At 37.4% G+C, this 19408-nt stretch overlaps 1 protein-coding gene across 1 annotated transcript in view; it reads right to left on the reverse strand.

The window, feature by feature from the left end:
- ADAMTS20 (ADAM metallopeptidase with thrombospondin type 1 motif 20) overlaps positions 1-19408 on the reverse strand; it is a 144190-nt gene that overhangs the window by 25303 nt on the left and 99479 nt on the right. The window contains exons 27-33 of the mRNA XM_007471614.1: positions 14691-14864; positions 14444-14614; positions 6895-7095; positions 6056-6185; positions 5750-5844; positions 5568-5662; positions 4886-5019 (exon numbers count right to left, since the gene is read on the reverse strand). Of these exons, the coding sequence (XP_007471676.1) occupies positions 4886-5019; positions 5568-5662; positions 5750-5844; positions 6056-6185; positions 6895-7095; positions 14444-14614; positions 14691-14864 (1000 nt within the window). The remainder of the gene's footprint in view (positions 1-4885; positions 5020-5567; positions 5663-5749; positions 5845-6055; positions 6186-6894; positions 7096-14443; positions 14615-14690; positions 14865-19408) is intronic.

Genomic DNA, 19408 nt, shown 5'->3' on the forward strand with positions numbered 1-19408 from the left:
ATGAGAACCAATTGTGTGTGTTTCTTCCCAACTCTATGCATAATGAGCTCATGTTGGTAGCTTAAAATTGGCCATGGTGGGGATATATACTCCATGGAAACTGGCAAAACCTACAAATCAAACTTTTCTTTTCCTGATTGTTAAGAGCTGGTTGTTAAACATTTATCCACACACCACTGCTTATGCATGGTACTTAGGGTTAGGCTGGGCAAACTGACACAGTTTTCAAATTAGCCTTTGCTACTATCTCCTCCATCATTCCCTGGATAACCCACAGATAGCTCTCGCTTAACATGTCCAAAGCTAAATGCATTATCTTTTTCTCCAAACATATTCCTCCTGCTATATTTCTCATCTCATTGAACATCTCAACATCTACCCAGTTAATTTGGAACTCTTTCTAAATATTCCATGCCACAAATCCCCATATTCCATCTGTTGGAAAATCATAGAGTGTACCTCTTTAATATTTCTCTCAGGTTCTCTATTCTGAACCAAGTCCCTAATTTAGGTCCTTATCACCTTCTATCTGAACTATTATATTAGCTTCCTAAATATCTTCATGGATACAATTTGCTCTCTCTCCAACTGAGCCTGTTCCCTCCCCCGTTTATACTTTTACCCCAAAGTTCCCCATAACTTAAAAGATAAATTAAATTGTATAGCTTAGTACACATTGTTCTTCTTGATCTGCTTTCTGGGAACATCTCTAATAAGCTGCTATCCCCCAACCTCCATTCAATTTATGCTTAGACAAAACTAGACTACTCCTTATTCTCTAGCGGAACCAAAATTCTTCACCATTTCATGCTGTGTTCACGATGTCTCCTCCTGAAACTCCTTCTCACTTTGGTTAATCCAAATTTGTCTTCAAGATTTCCTTAAGATAGCTTCATGAGGAAAGTTGACTTTTATTCGGCAAATATTTCTTTAGAATCTACTGCATATTGGGCATTATTATAAGTACTGTAAGAGCACAGTAGTGGATGACATAGGGGCCAATGGAACCTGAGTGCTACCAGAGAGAAACAAGTAATAGAGTAGATACTATCATATGTTGTAGGTGATCATTGCTATAGAAAAAAATAAAAAATAAAGCAGGAAAACAATAAGAAGAAAGGGAGTTTTGGAGTGGAGAGGTCCAGGATGAACTTATTGGGAAGGTGTATTTAAGCAGAGACCAGGAAGAAACTGAGGGGTAAACCTGACAGACAATCATTCTAGGCAGATAGAACAGAAAGTGCAAAGGCCTTAAGGAGGGGTGGAGGGCATGCTTGATGTATTCAAGAAACAGCAAAGGGACAAATGTGTCTGAACCAGATCGTGCAAGGGAGGAGTGTGGAGGGAAGGAGCAGAAAGGTAATGGAGGTGGGAAGGTCTTATTGAGTTTTACTGACCATCAGCAGGATTTTTAATTCTGTTATGAGTTAGATGGGAGATGTTTGGAGAATTTTGAGCAGAGGTTGGGGTTATTAAAAAGATGAAATGAGATAATGTATAAGACAAGACATGGCTTACGTTTTAAGGGATCACTCTGGATTCTCTATTGAGAAGAGAATCTAGGTCAGGAGTTGGGGAAAAGGTGAAAAGGAACCTGAGTGCTACCAGAGTAAACAGGAATACCAGTCAGTAAGCATAAGAATCCAGGTGAAAAAAATGATATGGACTTGGCCCACGATGATAGCAAATGAGATATGGACTTGGCCCACGGTGATAGCAAATGAGATAATGGCAAAGTGGGATTTTGCACGTGTCTTAGCTCAAGCTGCCCTAACACTATCACAGACTGGGGGGCTTAAAAAAAAGAAGCGCAGGTGCAAACACGGTCAAGTTCTGGTGAGAGCCCCCCTTCCTGGCTTGGAGATCGTCTTCTTGCTGTGTCCCCACATGGCAGAGAAAGAGAGTCCTGGTGTCTTTTCCTCTTTTTTTATAAGGGCATTCATCTTACAATTATGGCCCTACCCTCATGAACTAATCTAGACCTAATTATCTCCCCAGGACCAAACACTGTCACATTGGGGATTAGGGCTTCATCATATGAATTATGCAGGACACAATACAGTGCATAGCAGCATGTATGCTAAAGATTCACCTGAAAGAATTTGATGATGGATGGCACGTAGGTGTGAGATAACGGAAAGAGTTAAAGACATTGCTATGTTTTAGCAAGAGTAACTAGAAGCTGATAGTTGCCATTTACTGAAATGGCAAAAATTCGGGTAGAAGGATCGGTTCCTTTGTAGAGATGTGAATGGACGTAGAGTCTGTCATACAGAGTGAAGTAAGTCAGAAAGAGAAAAACAAATATCATATATTAACGCATATATGTAGAATCTAGAAAAAGGGTACAGATGAACCTATTTCCAGGGCAGGAATAGAGACGCAGAATGAACATGTGGATGCAGTGGGGGAAGGGGAGGGTGGGACAAATTGTGGGATTATGAATGATATATATGCACTACCATGTGTAAAATAGATAGCTAGTGGGAACCTGCTATAAAGCACAGGAAGCTCAGCTCAGTGCTCTGTGATGACCTAGATGGGTGGGATGGGGGGGTGGGAGGGAGGTCCAAGAGGGAGGAGATATATGTATACATATCGCTGATTCACTTCATTGTACAGCAGAAACTAACACAACATGGCAAAGCAATTATACTCCAATAAAAAAAAAAGAAAGTTCAGTTTTGGAAACATTGTCAGACGCATATTAGACATTCATGTGGATATGTGGAGTAGGGAGTTGAATCTTGGAATTCAGGGCAGCAGACTGAATTAGAGATATACATTTGGGACTGTCATTTAACAGATGGTATTTGAAATCTATAAGTTGAAAGAGATCCTTAAGGGAATGACTGAGTCCTGAAGTTCTTCAATACTCAGTGTTGTATAAAAGGAAGAGTAACTAGCCAAGTTGAGAAACAGTGAGAAAGATGGGAGAAAGAGTGACCAAGACAGGAGCCAAATGATGAGAGTGAGAAGTCCTGGAAACCAAAGGCTGCTGATGGATCAAATGAAATGAAAATCAAGAATCTGTCACTGGAGTTAAAGAAATGGAAGAAGAATTGGTGATGTAAGAGAAAAAGGAAAGTTTCCTGAAATAATGGTCCTGAGTTGGTACAAAGCAAGGAGCTCAGAGCACAAGTAGAAGGGGTTGCCTCAGATGGCAGCAGAAATAGTTCATCCACAGTGACCAGGAGAGAAGGCAAAGTCCATAGGTCAAGGTTTAGGTCATCAGCAATGAGTGACTGGAGTGGAGGTATTAGAAAATTTAGAAGTTTGAAGCCAGAGGAGAAGCTGTGAGTCAGACATTGAGAAGAGTTGGGGAGGAATGGACCAGGGTCCGTGCAAGCTCAGGAGTCATGCATTTAAAGTAAGATCAGTCAGGAGGGCTGTGTATTACTTGCCACATGCAAGATTCATGGTGCAAGTGGAGAGTAGGTGAAAGGTTTAATTTAATCAAGACTGGGGTTTTGGCACACAAGTATGAGGAAGGGAAAGAGGAAAATGTATACATTTAACATTGTATCTTCAGAGCCCAGTCCAATGCCTGGCAAAATGGCAGGTTTGATAAATTAATGAAAGATAATAGCTTAATAAACAGCAAATAAGTTCCCAAATGTCCATTATGTACTCAGCAATGCTGACACAACATATATTATTAAATAATAACCATTGTTTATAGAACACCTACTACTCGCAAGGCATTTACTAGATATGTTACAAGTATTATCTCTTAATCCTAACCAAAAAAAAAAAAAAAAAAGGAAAGAAAGCAGAAAAAAAGAAAGAAAAAAACCTGAGAGGCATCTTATTTTAGAGATGAGGGAATTTAGGCTTGAAGAGAGAGATGCCCAAGGTCACATGACTGGTAATTGGATGCAGAGAATTTACACCCAGCAATCTAACTCCAGAGTCTATGATCATAACCAAAGCATTATAACACTTCCCCACTGCAGTAATTGTGGGTGTTCAGTAAATGGTAGCCACTCTTACTGACAATAATAGTTCACCATCATATGACTGATTTAGAGATTATGTATTCATGCATTCACTGTCTCAACAAACACTGTTTTGTTTCTTTTTGTGGTTTAGGTACTGTGCTAGGCACTGGTGATTCAATTGTGATTTAGAGTTTCTGCTTCTGAAATGAACTTCTTTGCATTTTCATGTCACTATGTAATTTTCAGGAGGGCAGACTGCCTGAGGCTCAGTGTATGTTAGGTTTCATAAAGTATATTTACTTTAACTTGACTGTACTATAAATTACTTCCTAGAAAGGCAGCAGGTCCATAATCTGGGATCTGTGAGTGGTACTTTATCTCCCTACAATGCCAGTTACTAACTGTATGAATTGGGCCAATCACTTAATTCTATAAGTGCATCTTAATTTCATCACTTGCAACAATGTGATGAAATTTTGCCTTATCTAGTATAGGGGTGTTGAAAAGATCAAATGAGATAAAGTATAAGAAAATACTAGACAAACTGTCACCTGAAACTAAGGTTAATTATTACTTTAAGCCCTTGCAAAAAAGCTTTACAACTACATTGAGGATATTAACTTCCTTATTTTTAATGTAATTGAGGATTTTAAGGTAGATGGTTATATCTTGGAAGGGAAGGATCTTTACTATGACCGTATCCTTACTATCTTTACTAATGACAGTGTCATTACCACTACATTTTTATTAAGGGTTCCCATGGTCCGTATCATTGCAATGGAACTATGTAGCTAATAACTTTTTAAAAAGAATTCCAAGTAATTATTGCACAATGCTAGGCCTTTCTCTATACCCTAGCTACCACATATACCATATAGTATATTGTTAGACTTGCATTAGCAAACAGGTACTTTTCATTTTACAAATAGAGATTCAGCACTTACTTTTAATTTGCATGGAATTAAGATCAATTCTTATTTTGCTGAAAACAGTGTGTCCAGCAGCCAAGTAGTCATTTTTACACTCACAGTCTTGCCTCCTGCTTCCATTAAAAGGACATTCATATGGATTTTGCAGTCTGTAACAATATTAAAATATTTTAGTATTAGATACCTTTATTAGACCATAATGCAGATAAATGGTAAACTTTGGAAGTGGGAAGGTAAAAGACACACTCTTCAATATTTTAGGGTCAACAAGTTAAATGTGAAAGAAATGAAAATCACTCAACAAGTTAAAAGTCAAAGAAATACAAAATGATTAATGGGAAATTCAAGACCAGTTTGTGGAAAAATAATTCAGCTGTAGTTCTCCTAGCTTTTATTACTGGAATTAATTTTATTTCTATGAAAATACACACAGGTCTTAAATTCTTCCCTCCTCTGTTGTCTCACTGCTCACCCACAGTATCCTTCTTAGTCAGTCTCTCTGTGAGTACATGTTAATGCCCAAATCTTTATTATTGAACAGGCATGGACAACATCTGGCTTAGGTCCTAATATGTCCACCTGTTTCTAAATTACTTGTCCCACTGGGAGCTATTCAAGTACCACTCTGAACTCTGGAACTTCTAATCCTCTTGAAGGACCATAAAAATGCACAGATAAAGCAAAACACAGCATATACCTAAAGCCATACACTTCAGAAAAGTTGTCTTCTTCACCTTTGACCAATGATATATATTCCTTGGGGTTCTGCAAGTGCATGCCAGCACAATAGATCTAAAGAGAAAATGCAAAGATCTAGAAAAGCTTTTTTCAAAGTCAACAGTCAATGTTAAAATCAAATAGGAACTGTCTTCGTAATACCTTTATTATTCTTCCTTTAATGTTAAGGTAATAGTCACCATCCTTGGTAATGTTGTTTTTCACTTGGATTTCTTTACAGCTGGTAAATGTTTTACCTTCAAGGACAAGTGAGTACAACTTATCAACAATGAACAAATTACAGACACAACATGAATTTAACTCAATTACACCAATATTGTTATATTCTGAAAAAAACAGAACTTTCATTTTGTGGAGTGTATGGCTACTCTAAATATTTATTTTCAGATTTTAATGAAAACTTCTTAGGAATGCTTAGGTTCTAGATTTTTGAAGTTTAGTACTTACAGTCATGGACATAACATTTCTTTTGAGCATCTGGTTTTAAACTCTTTAAACATAAGTCACTGGACCAACCACTGCCAGCTATGCATTCCACTCTTCTCTCCATTATTCCAACTCCACAAGTCACAGAGCACTGTGAACAGAGAAAAGTTTGAAGGTAAAGTATATAATGGATAATAAGGCCAGTAAATACATATCTCCTCCTTTCAAGCTAGGTCCTTTTGGAACAAACTGATGATCAATAATGGCTAGAATTTCTGCAGACACAAAAATATCCTGGAGGCTAGAGAGTCACAGGTGGGGCTAATCCTTAAGAAACTGAATCTATTCTTTCTCAGTTACTGGCTTCTTTCCATTTATTTTGTATAGTTAGCTCAGCAGTATATTATAAATACTTGATAAATATTAATTAATGATGGTTATTCAGACTACTGAGTTTTTACTCATTGCTGTATGCTAAGTTTGCAAAGCAATATTTACTTGCTTTCTATCAATTTAATTGGAAATGGAATATGGTGCAAATAACCTGTATTACTCATACATTAGATTTATTTACTTTTTCACTTAACCAGTAAGTATTGCTTAAGCATCTATTCATAATGCAAGCCACTGTGCCAGATTCTCTGAGGAAAAGAAACAAGTATTAATTATGGTCCCTGCTTAAGGCAGGTTATAGCAAACATAGAAAAAGAGATGATAACTGATAAATAACTGATAAAGTGATTGTTAGACAATAGGGGTATGAGACAACTCTGATATCTAGTTAGAAGTGCAGAATACTAGGCATCCCACAACTAGAAAGTCTCATTCAGAAGATTTTAAATTCATAATTATATACTGACCTTGCTCCATTTTCCAACTTTCCAAGTGGCCATATGCAAACAGGTTCTAAAATTGCATTTGTAAACCTGAGGGGAAGGCAACACAGGGCATTCTTGATAGTCTACAGGCCACAGCTCATGAAGCTTATATTTCTCAGTAGATCGGATCCCAATGCAATATGTAATCCTTTGTCCGTAACTAAATCCACAGTTACCTGCACACTGAAAAATACAATGTTATGAAGGGAGAAGAAGATGCCCTTAAACTTAACCAGGGTTAAGCACCACTACTTTCCAGGTGCTTAATATATACTATGTTATGGTATCCCCACAACAATCCTATTTATTAGCCTCATTTGCAGATGTGTAAACAAAGGTGCAGAGGTATTAGGCAACTTTCACAGAGTTGTACCAGGATGGAAAGGATCCAGATTCAGGATAGATTGTCTACTTTCAGTGCCTATGTTTTTTCTGTTTGTTCATTTGTTTGTTTTCTGTTTTCTTGGTCACACTACAAAGAATAGCTTAACTGAATGAAAATTTATCTCCTGATAAGCAGAGCTTTGGAGAAATGAAACATATCAAGGGTTCTTACCTGAAATAAAGAACATTTATTAGTCTTAATGTACTTGTAACTCTATATAAGTTTAGCATATATTTATCTCTATACATACAATGTGATGTGTACTACCATTTGACTAGAATAGGTAAGTGATTTAGATATAAATTAACGATCCAGAGAAAAGAATGGGCAAATAGATTTCTGACTCCAACAAAAAGGAGTAACAAGGAATAGAGTTACCATCTGACCTAAAACAACAAAAACACCTGAACAAGATATATATTGATAAAACAATGGCTCTTAAGACATTGGACATTAGGCAATAAAGGACAGTGATTCCCTGGGAGACAGAAACAAAGTGACCCTATAATTGCTCCAGCTTAATGTCTTGAGAGAGTTTCCAGGTTTTGGAATAAGGAAAGGGATTCCAAGGGGACAGCAGAGTTCTGACCAGTGCAAACATGTGAGGACACCAGCTGAGGCCAAGGGATGAATGGATTAAAAGATGTATGGGGACGTTCCTGGTGGTCCAGTGGGTAAGACTCCATGCTCCCATGCAGGGGGCCCAGGTTCGATCCCTGGTCGGGGAACTAGATCCCGCATGCACGTTGCAACTAGGAGTCCGCATGCCGCAACTAAGAAGTCCGCATGCCACAACTGAAAGATCCCACATGCCACAACTAAAGATCCCGCATGCCACAACAAAGATATCGTGTGCCTCAAATAAGACTTGGTGCAACATAAATAAATAAATATTTTTAAATAAGTAAATGACATACGGGGCTTCCCTGGTGGCGCAGTGGTTGAGAGTCCGCCTGCCGATGCAGGGGACACAGGTTCGTGGCCCGGTCTGGGAAGATCCCACATGCCGTGGAGCGGCTGGGCCTGTGAGCCATGGCCGCTGAGCCTGCGCGTCCAGAGCCTGTGCTCCGCAACAGGAGAGGCCACAACAGTGAGAGGCCCACGTACCACAAAATAAAATAAAATAAAATAAAATAAATGACATATGAATCACTGTATCTGGTACTCACACAGGACCAAATATAGTGTCTGTTTCCTTCATTCAGACTGGAAAACCTTATATACATGCAGCAATAGGTAGAGTACTCAAAAGGGTCTTGCCACAGTAGAGGGGAATAGCTAACCCTAGACTAAACAATGCACCGGTCTCCCATGAAAAATCTTAAGAGCAAGACAAGAAAAGATCACACTTCTTACAGACAAAATAACTGCATTCTGGAACAAAGCTCAAAATATACGTATAGAAATAAAAACTATCCAGTAGCCAACAAAGTAAAATTCATAATGCATGGCATGCAATAAAAAATTAACTGGCATGCAAAGAGGCAGGAAAATATAACCTATGATGAGGAGAAATATCCATCTATCAAAGCAGACCCCAAGGGGTGAGTGACATCGATGAAAACAGCAGAGCAAGGACATTTGAAAGTGTTCTCTTCTATAAAGGCAATGAGAAAACTGACAAAACTTGTGAAAATCAACTTTTTCAGAGCTCTGTAAATTAACCAAAGGCTTGCAGCAATCCGGGAAGCATTTATTAAAGAAATAAGGCTAAATCTCAGTAAGAACAGTGAGCTTTGTGTGTTTTAGTTTGCCCTATTCCCATTCCCCCTCTTCAACTCTATAGGAGGATTGAAAATCAATAGCCCTGCAAACATAGTGAAAAAAAAAAGCATGGAAGCCACCAGAGGGATTGGACATCTTTCTAAGCTTCATTTCCAGAGAACTGTCATTATTTGAACTGTTTGGTGGTTTTCTGAAAGACCTCACTTGCAAGTCTCTATTTGACTTTACCCAGCACTTGCCCAGTGCTAAAAGCCTTCTCCTTGGAGGCATTTTTGAACACAATTAAAGGCTATTGTTTAACTTTGCAGCTTCCAGAGGAAGTGGATAACAGTCAGGCAAGCAATGGGTTACCAAGAAAAGCTTAAAAGGAAAAGCTGGGAAAGGAGATGTCCACAGGGGCTTTAAAAACTCCAACAGAGTCATAGATAACTAGAAGGCCATGGACATACATATGGTTGTGCACATGTCTAGGGCTGTATGCAAGCTTAGGAAATATCTGAGAAGTACCTACACTCTCATTTCTGGCTGATGTCAAGGCTCTGCTCAAGCAGGAAGTTAAGGTTAAGGAAGAGTTGTCAACTGCCTCATCTAGTGTTGAAGATGCCCACACATGCACACAGAGCCTCTTGGCAAAGACTAGAGATTACTGGTATCTCAGGAAATCACTATCCAGTCGTTAGTTGAAAACTAATCAGATAGAGACTTTAGTGACCACATGAGACAAAGAATACAGACTTTACAGTTAGTTCAGAAAAGTCACTGAACAAACAAACAAACAACAACAAACAGCAGTAACAACAAACTCTGGGAAGATGGGAGAACCTGTGTAGAAATCTGTGTATAGAAATCTATGTAGACCTATAACAAGTAAAGAGATTTAATTAATAAACAAAAAACACACAAATAAAAACCCAGGACCAGAGCCTTCATTGGTGAATTCCCCCAAAAGTTTAAAGAAGAATTAGCACCCTCCCCCTCCAAAACACTTCCAAAATATAGAATAGAAAAGACTACTTCCTAATTTGGCATATGAGGCCAGTATTTCCCTCATACCAAAACTAGGCAGACATAACAAGGAACGAAAACTACAGACCAATATCTCTTGTGAATATAGATGTAAAAATCCTCAACAGAACACTATCAAAACAATCCCAGAAGCAAATAAAAAGGATCATACACCATGACAAAGTAAGATTTATCCCAGGAATATAACATTGTTTCAACATGTGAAATCAATCAGTGGAATACATCATACAAATAGACTCATAAAGACCACACGAGCATCTCAATAGATGCAAAAAAAGCATTTGACAAACTGACACATTTTCATTATACAAACACCAAGCAAACTAAGAATAGGAGGGTATGATAAAGAGAATCTACAAAAAAAATCCATAGCTAACCTATTCAATTATGAAAATTGAAAGTTTTCCTTTAAAGAGAAGGATATCTGTTTTTACCACTTCTACTCAACATTGTTTTGGAGTTTCTAGCCAGGGAAACTAGGCAAGAAAATGAAGTAAAAGGGACCCAGATTTAAAGGAAGAAATAAAACTACCTGGATTTGCAAATGATATACTTCTGTATATAGAAAATGCTAAGTAACCCACACAAAAAATGAACTGTGCTCAATAAATGTGTTTAACATACAAAAATCAATTCTATCTGTACACATTATGAACGGACAAGCAGAAAATGAAATTAAGAGTATAATTTCATTTTCAGGAGCATAAAATATTAATAAAACTTTTAGGAACAAAACTAACCAAAAATGTGTAAGATTTGTACAATGAAAACTATAAACTATAAAGCATCCTGAAAGAAATTAATAAGACCTAAATAAATGGAAAGACATGTCAATTCACAGATTGGAAGACACTATTAAGATGGCAACATTCCCCAAGCTGATCAAGATTCAATGTAATCTCTAACAAAATCCTAGCTGGAGTTTACACAGAATATGACAAGTTGATCCTAAAATTTATATAGGAATGTAAGGGACACAGCATAAGCAAATAATCTTGAAAAGGAAAAGCAAAATTGGTTCTCTCACACTTCCTGATTTCAACATTTACTATAAGACCAAGACTATGTGGTAACAATATAAGGATAGGCACATAGATCAGGGATCATGAATTCAGAGTTCAAAAATAACTCTTCAGTAATAGATAATTCAATGAGGAAAGAACAGTTTTCTTCCAAAAATTGTGTTGGAACATCTGGATAGCCACATGCAAAAGGATAAAGTTGGACCCCATTTCACATCATATCCAAAAATTAATACAAAGTGGATTACAGACCTAAACGTATAAGCTAAAATTATAAAATTCTTAGAACAAAATAGAAGTGTGAATCTTTGTAACCTTGGATGGGCAATAGTTTCTTAGAAATGATACCTAAAGTACAAGTGAACAGAAAAAATAAATTTGACCTCATCAAAATTAAATACATTGGTGCACAAAAGACACTATCAAGAAAGTGAAAATGCAAGAGAAAAAGTTACAACTGACACCATAGAAATACAAGGATCATAAAAGATTACTGCTAACAATTATATGCCAACTAATTAGATAACCTAGAAGACATGGATAAATTTCTAGAAATGTTCAATCTCCCAAGACTGAACCAGGAAGAAATAGAAAATGTGAACAGACCAATCACATGCACTGAAATTGAAACTGTGATTTATAAACTCCCAGCAAACGGAAGTCCAGGACCTGATGGCTTCACAGGCGAGTTCTATCAAAAATTTAGAGAAAAGTCAACACCTATCCTTCTCAAAATATTCCAAAAAATTGCCAATGAAGGAATACTTCCAAATTCATTCTACAAGGTCAGCATTACCCTGATACCAAAACTAGACAAAGATATCTCTCTCTCCCTCTCTCTCTCTCTCTCTGTCTCTCTCTCTCTCTCTCTGTCTCTCTGTCTGTCTCTCTCTCTCTCTCACACACACACACACACACACACGCACACACACACAAATACAGGTCAATATCACTGATGAACATAGATGCAAAAATCCTCAACAAAATATTAGCAAACCAAATTCAAGCGGGATTTAGTCCAGGGATGCAAGGATGGTTCAATATCCACAAATCAATCAACATGATATACCACATTAAGAAAATGAAGGATAAAAATCATATGATTATTTCAATAGTACAGGGAACATACCTCAATATAATAAAGGTTATATATGACAAACCCACAGCTAACATCACACTCAGTGATGACAAGTTGAAAGCTTTTCCTCTAAGCCTTCCTCTAAGATCAAGAACAAGTCAAAGATCCCACCACTTTTATTCAACATAGTTTTGGAAGTTCTAGCTACAGCAGTCAGACAAGAAAAAGAGATAAAAGACATTCAAATTGGAAAAGAACTGTAACCATTTGCAGATTACATGATATTATATATAGAAAACCCTAAAGACTCCACTAAAGAACTATTGGAACTAACAAATGAATTCACTAAAGTTGTAGTATACAAAATCAATACACAGAAATCTGTTGCATTTCTATACACTAACAACAAACTATCAGAAAGAAAAAGTTAAAAAACCATTCCATTTACAATTGCATCAAAAGGAATAAAATACCTAGGAATAAATTTAACCAAGGAGGTGAAAGAGCTATACTCTGCAAACTATAAGACATTGATGAAAGAATTGAAGATGACATAAGTAAATGGAAAGATACACCATGCTCATGGATTGGAAGAATTAATATTGTTAAAATGTCCACACTACCCAAAGCAATCTATAGATTTAATCCAATTCCTATCAAAATACCAGTGGCATTTTTCACAGAACTAGAACAAAGAATCCAAAAATTTGAATGGAACCACAAAAGGCCTGGAATAGCCAAAGCAATCTTAAGAAAAAAAACAAACAGAAAAAAACCCCAAAAAACCCAAAGCTGGAGTTACCATGCTCTTGGATTTCAAACTGTATTATAAATCTATAGTAAACAAAACTGTATGATACTGGCACAAAAACAGACACATAGCTGAATGGTACAGAACAGAGATCCCAGAAATAAACCCATGCTTATATGGTCAATTAATCTACAACACAAAGCTAGGAATATACAATGGGGAAAAGACAGTCTCATTGATAAATGGCATTCGGAAAACTCGACAGCTACGTGCTAAAGAATAAAACTAGATGCTTTCCTTACACCATATACAAAAATAAACTCAAAATGACTAAAGATTTAAATGTAAGATCTGAAACCCTAAAACTCCTGGAAGAAAACAGGTAATAAGCTCTTTCACACCAATCTTAGCAGTATTTTCTTGTATACATCTCCTCAGCCAAGGGCAACAAAAGCGAAAACAAACAAATGGGACCACATCACAATAAAAACCTTTGGCACAGCAAAGGAAACTATCAAAAAAGTGAAAAGACAGCCTACTAAATGGGACAATATATTTGCAATGATATATCGGATAAGGGGTTAACATCCAAAATATATAAAGAACTCACAACTGAATATCAAAAAAAAGCAAACAATTCAGTTTAAAAATGGGCAGAGGATCTGAATAGATATTTTTCCAAGGAAGACATACAGATGGCCAATAGACACATGTAAAAATACTCAACATTACTAATCATCAAGGAATTTCAAATAAAAACTGTGATATCACCTCATACCTGTCAGAATGGCTATAATCAAAAAGACAACAAACAAACAAGTGCTGGCAAGGATATGGAGAAAAGGGAGCCCCCCTGCACTGCTGGTGGGCATATAAATTGGTACAGCCACTATGGAAAATATTATGATGTTTCCTCAAAAAACTGTGAATGGGAATTACCATATGATCCAGCAAAATTCCACTTCTGGATATTTTCCTGAAGAAAACAAAAACACTAACTCAAAAAGATATATACACCCCAATATTTATTGCAGCATTGATTACAACATTCAATATGGAAGCAACCTAAGCTTCCATAAATACATGAATAAAGAAGCAATAGATAGATGATTGATAGATAGATAGATAGATAGATAGATAGATGATAGATATAGGTAGATAGATAGATATATGGATGATAGACAGAGATAGATATATGCTGTACCCCTTACACTTATACAGGGCTGTGCGCCAATTATATCTCAATAAAACCGGAAGAGAAAAATTTTTTAAAGCAGCCAACTATGCAGGGAAAGGTGCCAAACCGTCCCTGGTAGTCGGTTTCAAAGTTGTCACAGCTTCAGAACTGCACCAGAGTTTAACATACATGTCGCTATTACTCTATTTGCACCATCCAACTGCCAGCGATTTTATCCCTTAGATTGATATGCACACCATCATCTGCTCCCATGTTCAAATTTAGACCCAGTTTCAACTGGGTCAAATTTGAAACTCAGCTGTGTTTTCCAGGAGCGAAAATTCTCAACTTCCTTTCTTTGCCTTACCTGTGATGAGTCTCCCGTTACCACAATATACTTGCAGGGAGGGTTTCTGCACTTTCTGATTGCAAGAGGTCTGGTTGAAGGATCGCAGAAACTTTCATTCACTTGTGTGTTTTGTGCACCCACGCACTTCACTTGCCGATGTGTCTCTCTTTTCTTACATGACGTTGAACACTAGAAACACAATGACGAAATGAGAACACATTCTTTCACTGAAAGTTTGTCTGAAAGTGTACTTGACAATACTCACATCCAGCCACTCTCCCGCCACCCAATGGTACTGTATGCAGTCCTGACGCCAACATTGTCTCTGAAAATAAGGCCGCGTGGACTGATCACACTTTTCTTCCGCCACCCGACCAACGCCTCGCAGTCTGCAGTACACATCCCTTTGCTGAACTCCAGAGCCACAGGTCACAGAGCACTACGAAGAAGCCCAAACGATTGGAATAATTAACTAACAAATATCAAATTATGTAAAAATCGCAAAGTAGAGCAAAATTATACCATGCATTAGATAGAAAATACATGCAAGAAGTATTTTTAACATTGCCTGGTCTGGAGCACCTATACAAGCATACAAATAGATGTTCTCTATTGTGCAATACCTATTCAAGTCTTGTAGAAACTATGACCAGATACTCTATCCGAATTGATAGCTCTCTCTTCTGACTTAAACATACTTAATATCTATAAAATTTACCACACAAACTATTCTACTACTACATTGCTTTTGAACATTATTTAAATATTGAAATTACACTGTATTCATAATCTCCCTCAAAGCAACAATAATTTCCAAGTTTGGGTTCTATCCATCTTTATACCTGCCATCCCTATTACAGCTTGGGGATCCAAACATTTTCTGATTTGTTGACTCGTGATTGTATTTAGTGGAGAGGTGTTTTGGGAAACTGATCCTGTAAGCTTACAGTTTACTTAGACAACCTTGTCTTAGCCTCTCCTCTCACTTGTCTTATCTGTACAAAGAAGGTTTTGTGTTATTTGTAAAATTTCACAGAACATGTCCCACACATTTATTCCTCACAACAGCTCTACAAAGGAGGCACCAGGGCTGAGGGCCTGGGACTTAGCTAAGAGATGTTAGGTCATTTGCCTGAGCTGCTACTTGAAGTCAGTGGCGAAGCAGGTTTAAGCCCACTTCTTTCTGACTGCAGCCTTTGAGGTCTCCCCATGCTGCCTCCACGGGATTGAGAAGGACTTGGCAACTTCTCAGGGCTTTCTCAACTCCACAAGGCCAAGCCATAAAACAGCAGAGCCTGACCACAACCAAGAGCTGTGATGCCAACATTAATAAAGTGGGGAGAATGTCTAAGGGTATTTATTTAATTTTTGGGCTTGGTTTTTATACTCTTTGTTATTCCAGAAGGGATTGGAGGTCATACTGAGTGTTACATGGGGCCTCATGGCTGTTCGCAACTGTGACAGTCTAAGGGTAAAACTTCAGGTTTTTCATTAAGGTCTCTATTTCTGCAGGATCCACAGAGTCAGTGGTTGCTTTTTTCTCTAACAGTAAATATGTCTCTGCAGAATATGGTTTCACCATGAATTTTAAAACACTTAAAGCCCACAAAAGCGAAGAACTTAGTTCACCTGTTAGACTCAAGTTCCTCTTATAAACTTTTGCAACAATTTTACTCTAGCGGCACCTTTAAATTTAGTTTTCTGTCTTGTGTGTATCAGCGGCAACCACTGACTTAAAAGAGGATTTTTTTATTTTTTACTTTTTTTTTTTTCTTTTCTTTTGCGGTACGCGGGCCTCTCACTGTTGTGGCCTCTCCCGTTGCGGAGCACAGGCTCCGGACGCGCAGGCTCAGCGGCCATGGCTCACGGGCCCAGCCACTCCGCGGCATGTGGGATCTTCCTGGACCGGGGCAGGAACCCGTGTTCCCTGCATCGACAGGCGGACTCTCAACCACTGCACCACCAGGGAAGCCCTATATTTTTTTAACTTACAAAGAATATTATGCATATCTACATCACTTACTTATATTGACCCTCATTTTATGCTTTAGCAGTTGAATTTTGACAACTCATTGAATGTTTTCACAAAAAAGACATGGCTCCTTTGTATGGAGATAATAATAACTTAATGTGTATTTTGTGCAGGGCACAATATTAAGCAGACTAAGATGTCAGGTTGTAGTTTAACTTATCTGAACCTCTGGTGAAATGTTTAGTCTATAAAATAAGCCTCCTGAAAACATTTTCCAGTAATAATTTCACAAATATAAACCATATTTAGAAAACTTCCTACTTCTAAACCTGAAAAAAAATTCCTGAAAACAAATTTCACAAAACACAATTTAGCAAGAAATTCTTTCAGATAAATAGCGTTTTCTACAGTTCAATAATCCACAGTGGCTGACTGATTCTTTGACCACAGCATGAATTTAGAAGAGTCCACTGACACCATAGGGGGCTACTATAATGGACCTCACCCTCAAATGAAAAAAAAAAAAAAAACTGGACTACTGCTTGGAAGAACACAAGTAACTTTTGTTTTTCAGCATATTTTAGAGATAAGAGTACAAAAGACTAAACTGATGTGATTTCAAATTTGAACAGAGGAGAGAATTCTTTGCTTAAATGAAGTATTTCTTAGCCTCATGTCATCGATAACCCTAACTGCCAAGTCCAAGAGACACTTTTCAAGTCTTTTCTTAGTTAATCTCACTGACACCTTCAGCACCAGTGATCACATTCTGTTGAGCCTTTCTGGCCTCTGTGATTGAAATCCCCTCTGGTTCCAGGTACTCTCCTCTTGAGGTCCTTAACTGACTCTATTTTCTCTGTTTAGCCTTTAAATGTTAGCGTCTCCCAGGGTTCTCTTTATAACTTGCTTCTCTTTATACCCTCTGAGCGCTTTCTGAGCAATTTCTTCTATGTCCCAATAATTCCTAAATCTGTTCTCTCCAGCCTTGATCATAATTTTGAGCTCTCCATTTATATTTTCATGTATTTACAAAGAATTTTTCATGTATTGACAAGAATTTTCATGTATTTTCTACATAGATATGTAGATATGTCAAAGGCATCCAACATTTCCAAAGTCTAACTTATCGCCTTTGGCCATCAGCTCCTCTTACAGGCTGTGGATGCTGTGAAGATATGATAACTCTTTCTTACGTCCAGCGACTTATTAGAATGACCTCCCAAGGTACAGCTGTAACTCTAGAGTAGTCACCCTTATTCAACAGCTTTATTGAACCACATTTTTATAAGCATGTTAAATTTTATCTTTCTTTAAAAATCCAAGTAACTCATACGAAGGCAATGCGAGTCTATCATTACGAGTATGACACAAATAATTGATTGGAAGGCACTAACTGACTGCCACTGCATAATTTAACTCAGAGAGGAAAAGTCAGCCAAATTTCCTATTCATGCGTACATGTACTACAACACTGCATAGCCTGTTGCTTTAAAAACTTGACAGTGGAAGTGGAGAAGGTAAGTTTTAGCCAATCCACAGGTACTGTATCTGTTTTAGCTACTGTAGAGCAGAGGTGAAGAAATGTTAGAACATGCATTGCCAAATGGGTTCATTAAGGCTAACGCACTCTGCTATTTAATAAACAATTATTTAAAATGTAATAGTAAAGTCCTTTCTTGATGCATTATTTATAATTTCTTGTTAATGGATTAAGGTTTTGATTTTATTATAGTCAGTTATTTGTAACTATAGTTTATTTCAAATGCATCAATACTGTAACAGTAGTATTAGCAGTAGTACAGGATTTTGAGTTAGAAAAGACTCTAGGAATATCTAATTCCAATTCCTCTTCCATCCTGAAATCCATTTTACAGCAGTAGTGAATGAATGAATATCAAACCTACCCATACTTCCACAGCCTCAGTATGAGTAAGTTCACTGTATCCTGAAAGCAATCATTTCATTTTTGGATGACTCTGCAGTTTTAGCAAATACTCTCCTATATTGAGCTGAAATATTCTTCCATAAACATTACCCACTGTCTAGAACCTGTCCTCCTTATCAACATAGAACAAATTCATACTTACTTTCATGTGAGAAAGTATAAAGGTGTGAGGTCTGGAAAGGGAGCAGCTATTTTATGACCATTAGGGTTGATCAACAGAATCACAGAAATGCCCATCCAGCACCCTGTCATTGTGGAGCTACTGAATCAAACTTAAATCTAGTGACCTTCTGGTCTTGTTATGTAAAGAATAAATGACTTTGAGTTTAAGCCACTAATAATCAGTCCTTTTCCTACTTGCAACAGAACACAGTGGAACTGATACAGAATAGTTATAACAATTTGATTGTGCCTCTCTGGGGATTTGGTAATTTGTCAAGACTTTTCTTACAGTGTGGGTCTCAGAATAGGTACTGCTCCAAAAATCTGACCAGAATTTATTAGTGCAAAATTTTGAACACTCTTCATGTATTAATGTAGCCTAATATGTTGCTAGTGATTTAAGCAACTACACCATATTCAATACATGATCAATTGAACCCTCAGTTATTTTCCTAAGATATGTAAAATCCATATATATCTTAAATTTATGCAACAGACTTTTTATATATAAATAAGCCTGTAATGAACTCAACACAACATAGAAACTACGTTTCTGTTGAATGCATTGTTATGTGTCATCCAGTGACATTCTGCAGTTGTTGACTTCAGGTGCCTTGTAAGAGGGGAGATACATTGCTAAGGAAGTAAAAGACATTGCTAAGGAAGTATAAAGATGAGCTCATGTAAAATGATAACTATAAAATAATTATGACAGCAACTACAATAGGGAAGACTCAGACAAGTGTTCAAATGCTCACCCCCTGCCCCCATCACTTCCTGGCCTGTGACCTGCACAAGCTATTCAGTACTTAACCCCTATAAGCTGTTGTTTCCTCATCTGCATAATGAATACCTACAGTTGGGAAGAATACAGAAGTCTCTAGGCAGTGTCAGGAAGTGACTG

The sequence above is a fragment of the Lipotes vexillifer genome, unplaced genomic scaffold (assembly GCF_000442215.2).
Source record: "Lipotes vexillifer unplaced genomic scaffold, Lipotes_vexillifer_v1.1 scaffold964, whole genome shotgun sequence".
NCBI lineage: Eukaryota > Metazoa > Chordata > Mammalia > Artiodactyla > Lipotidae > Lipotes > Lipotes vexillifer.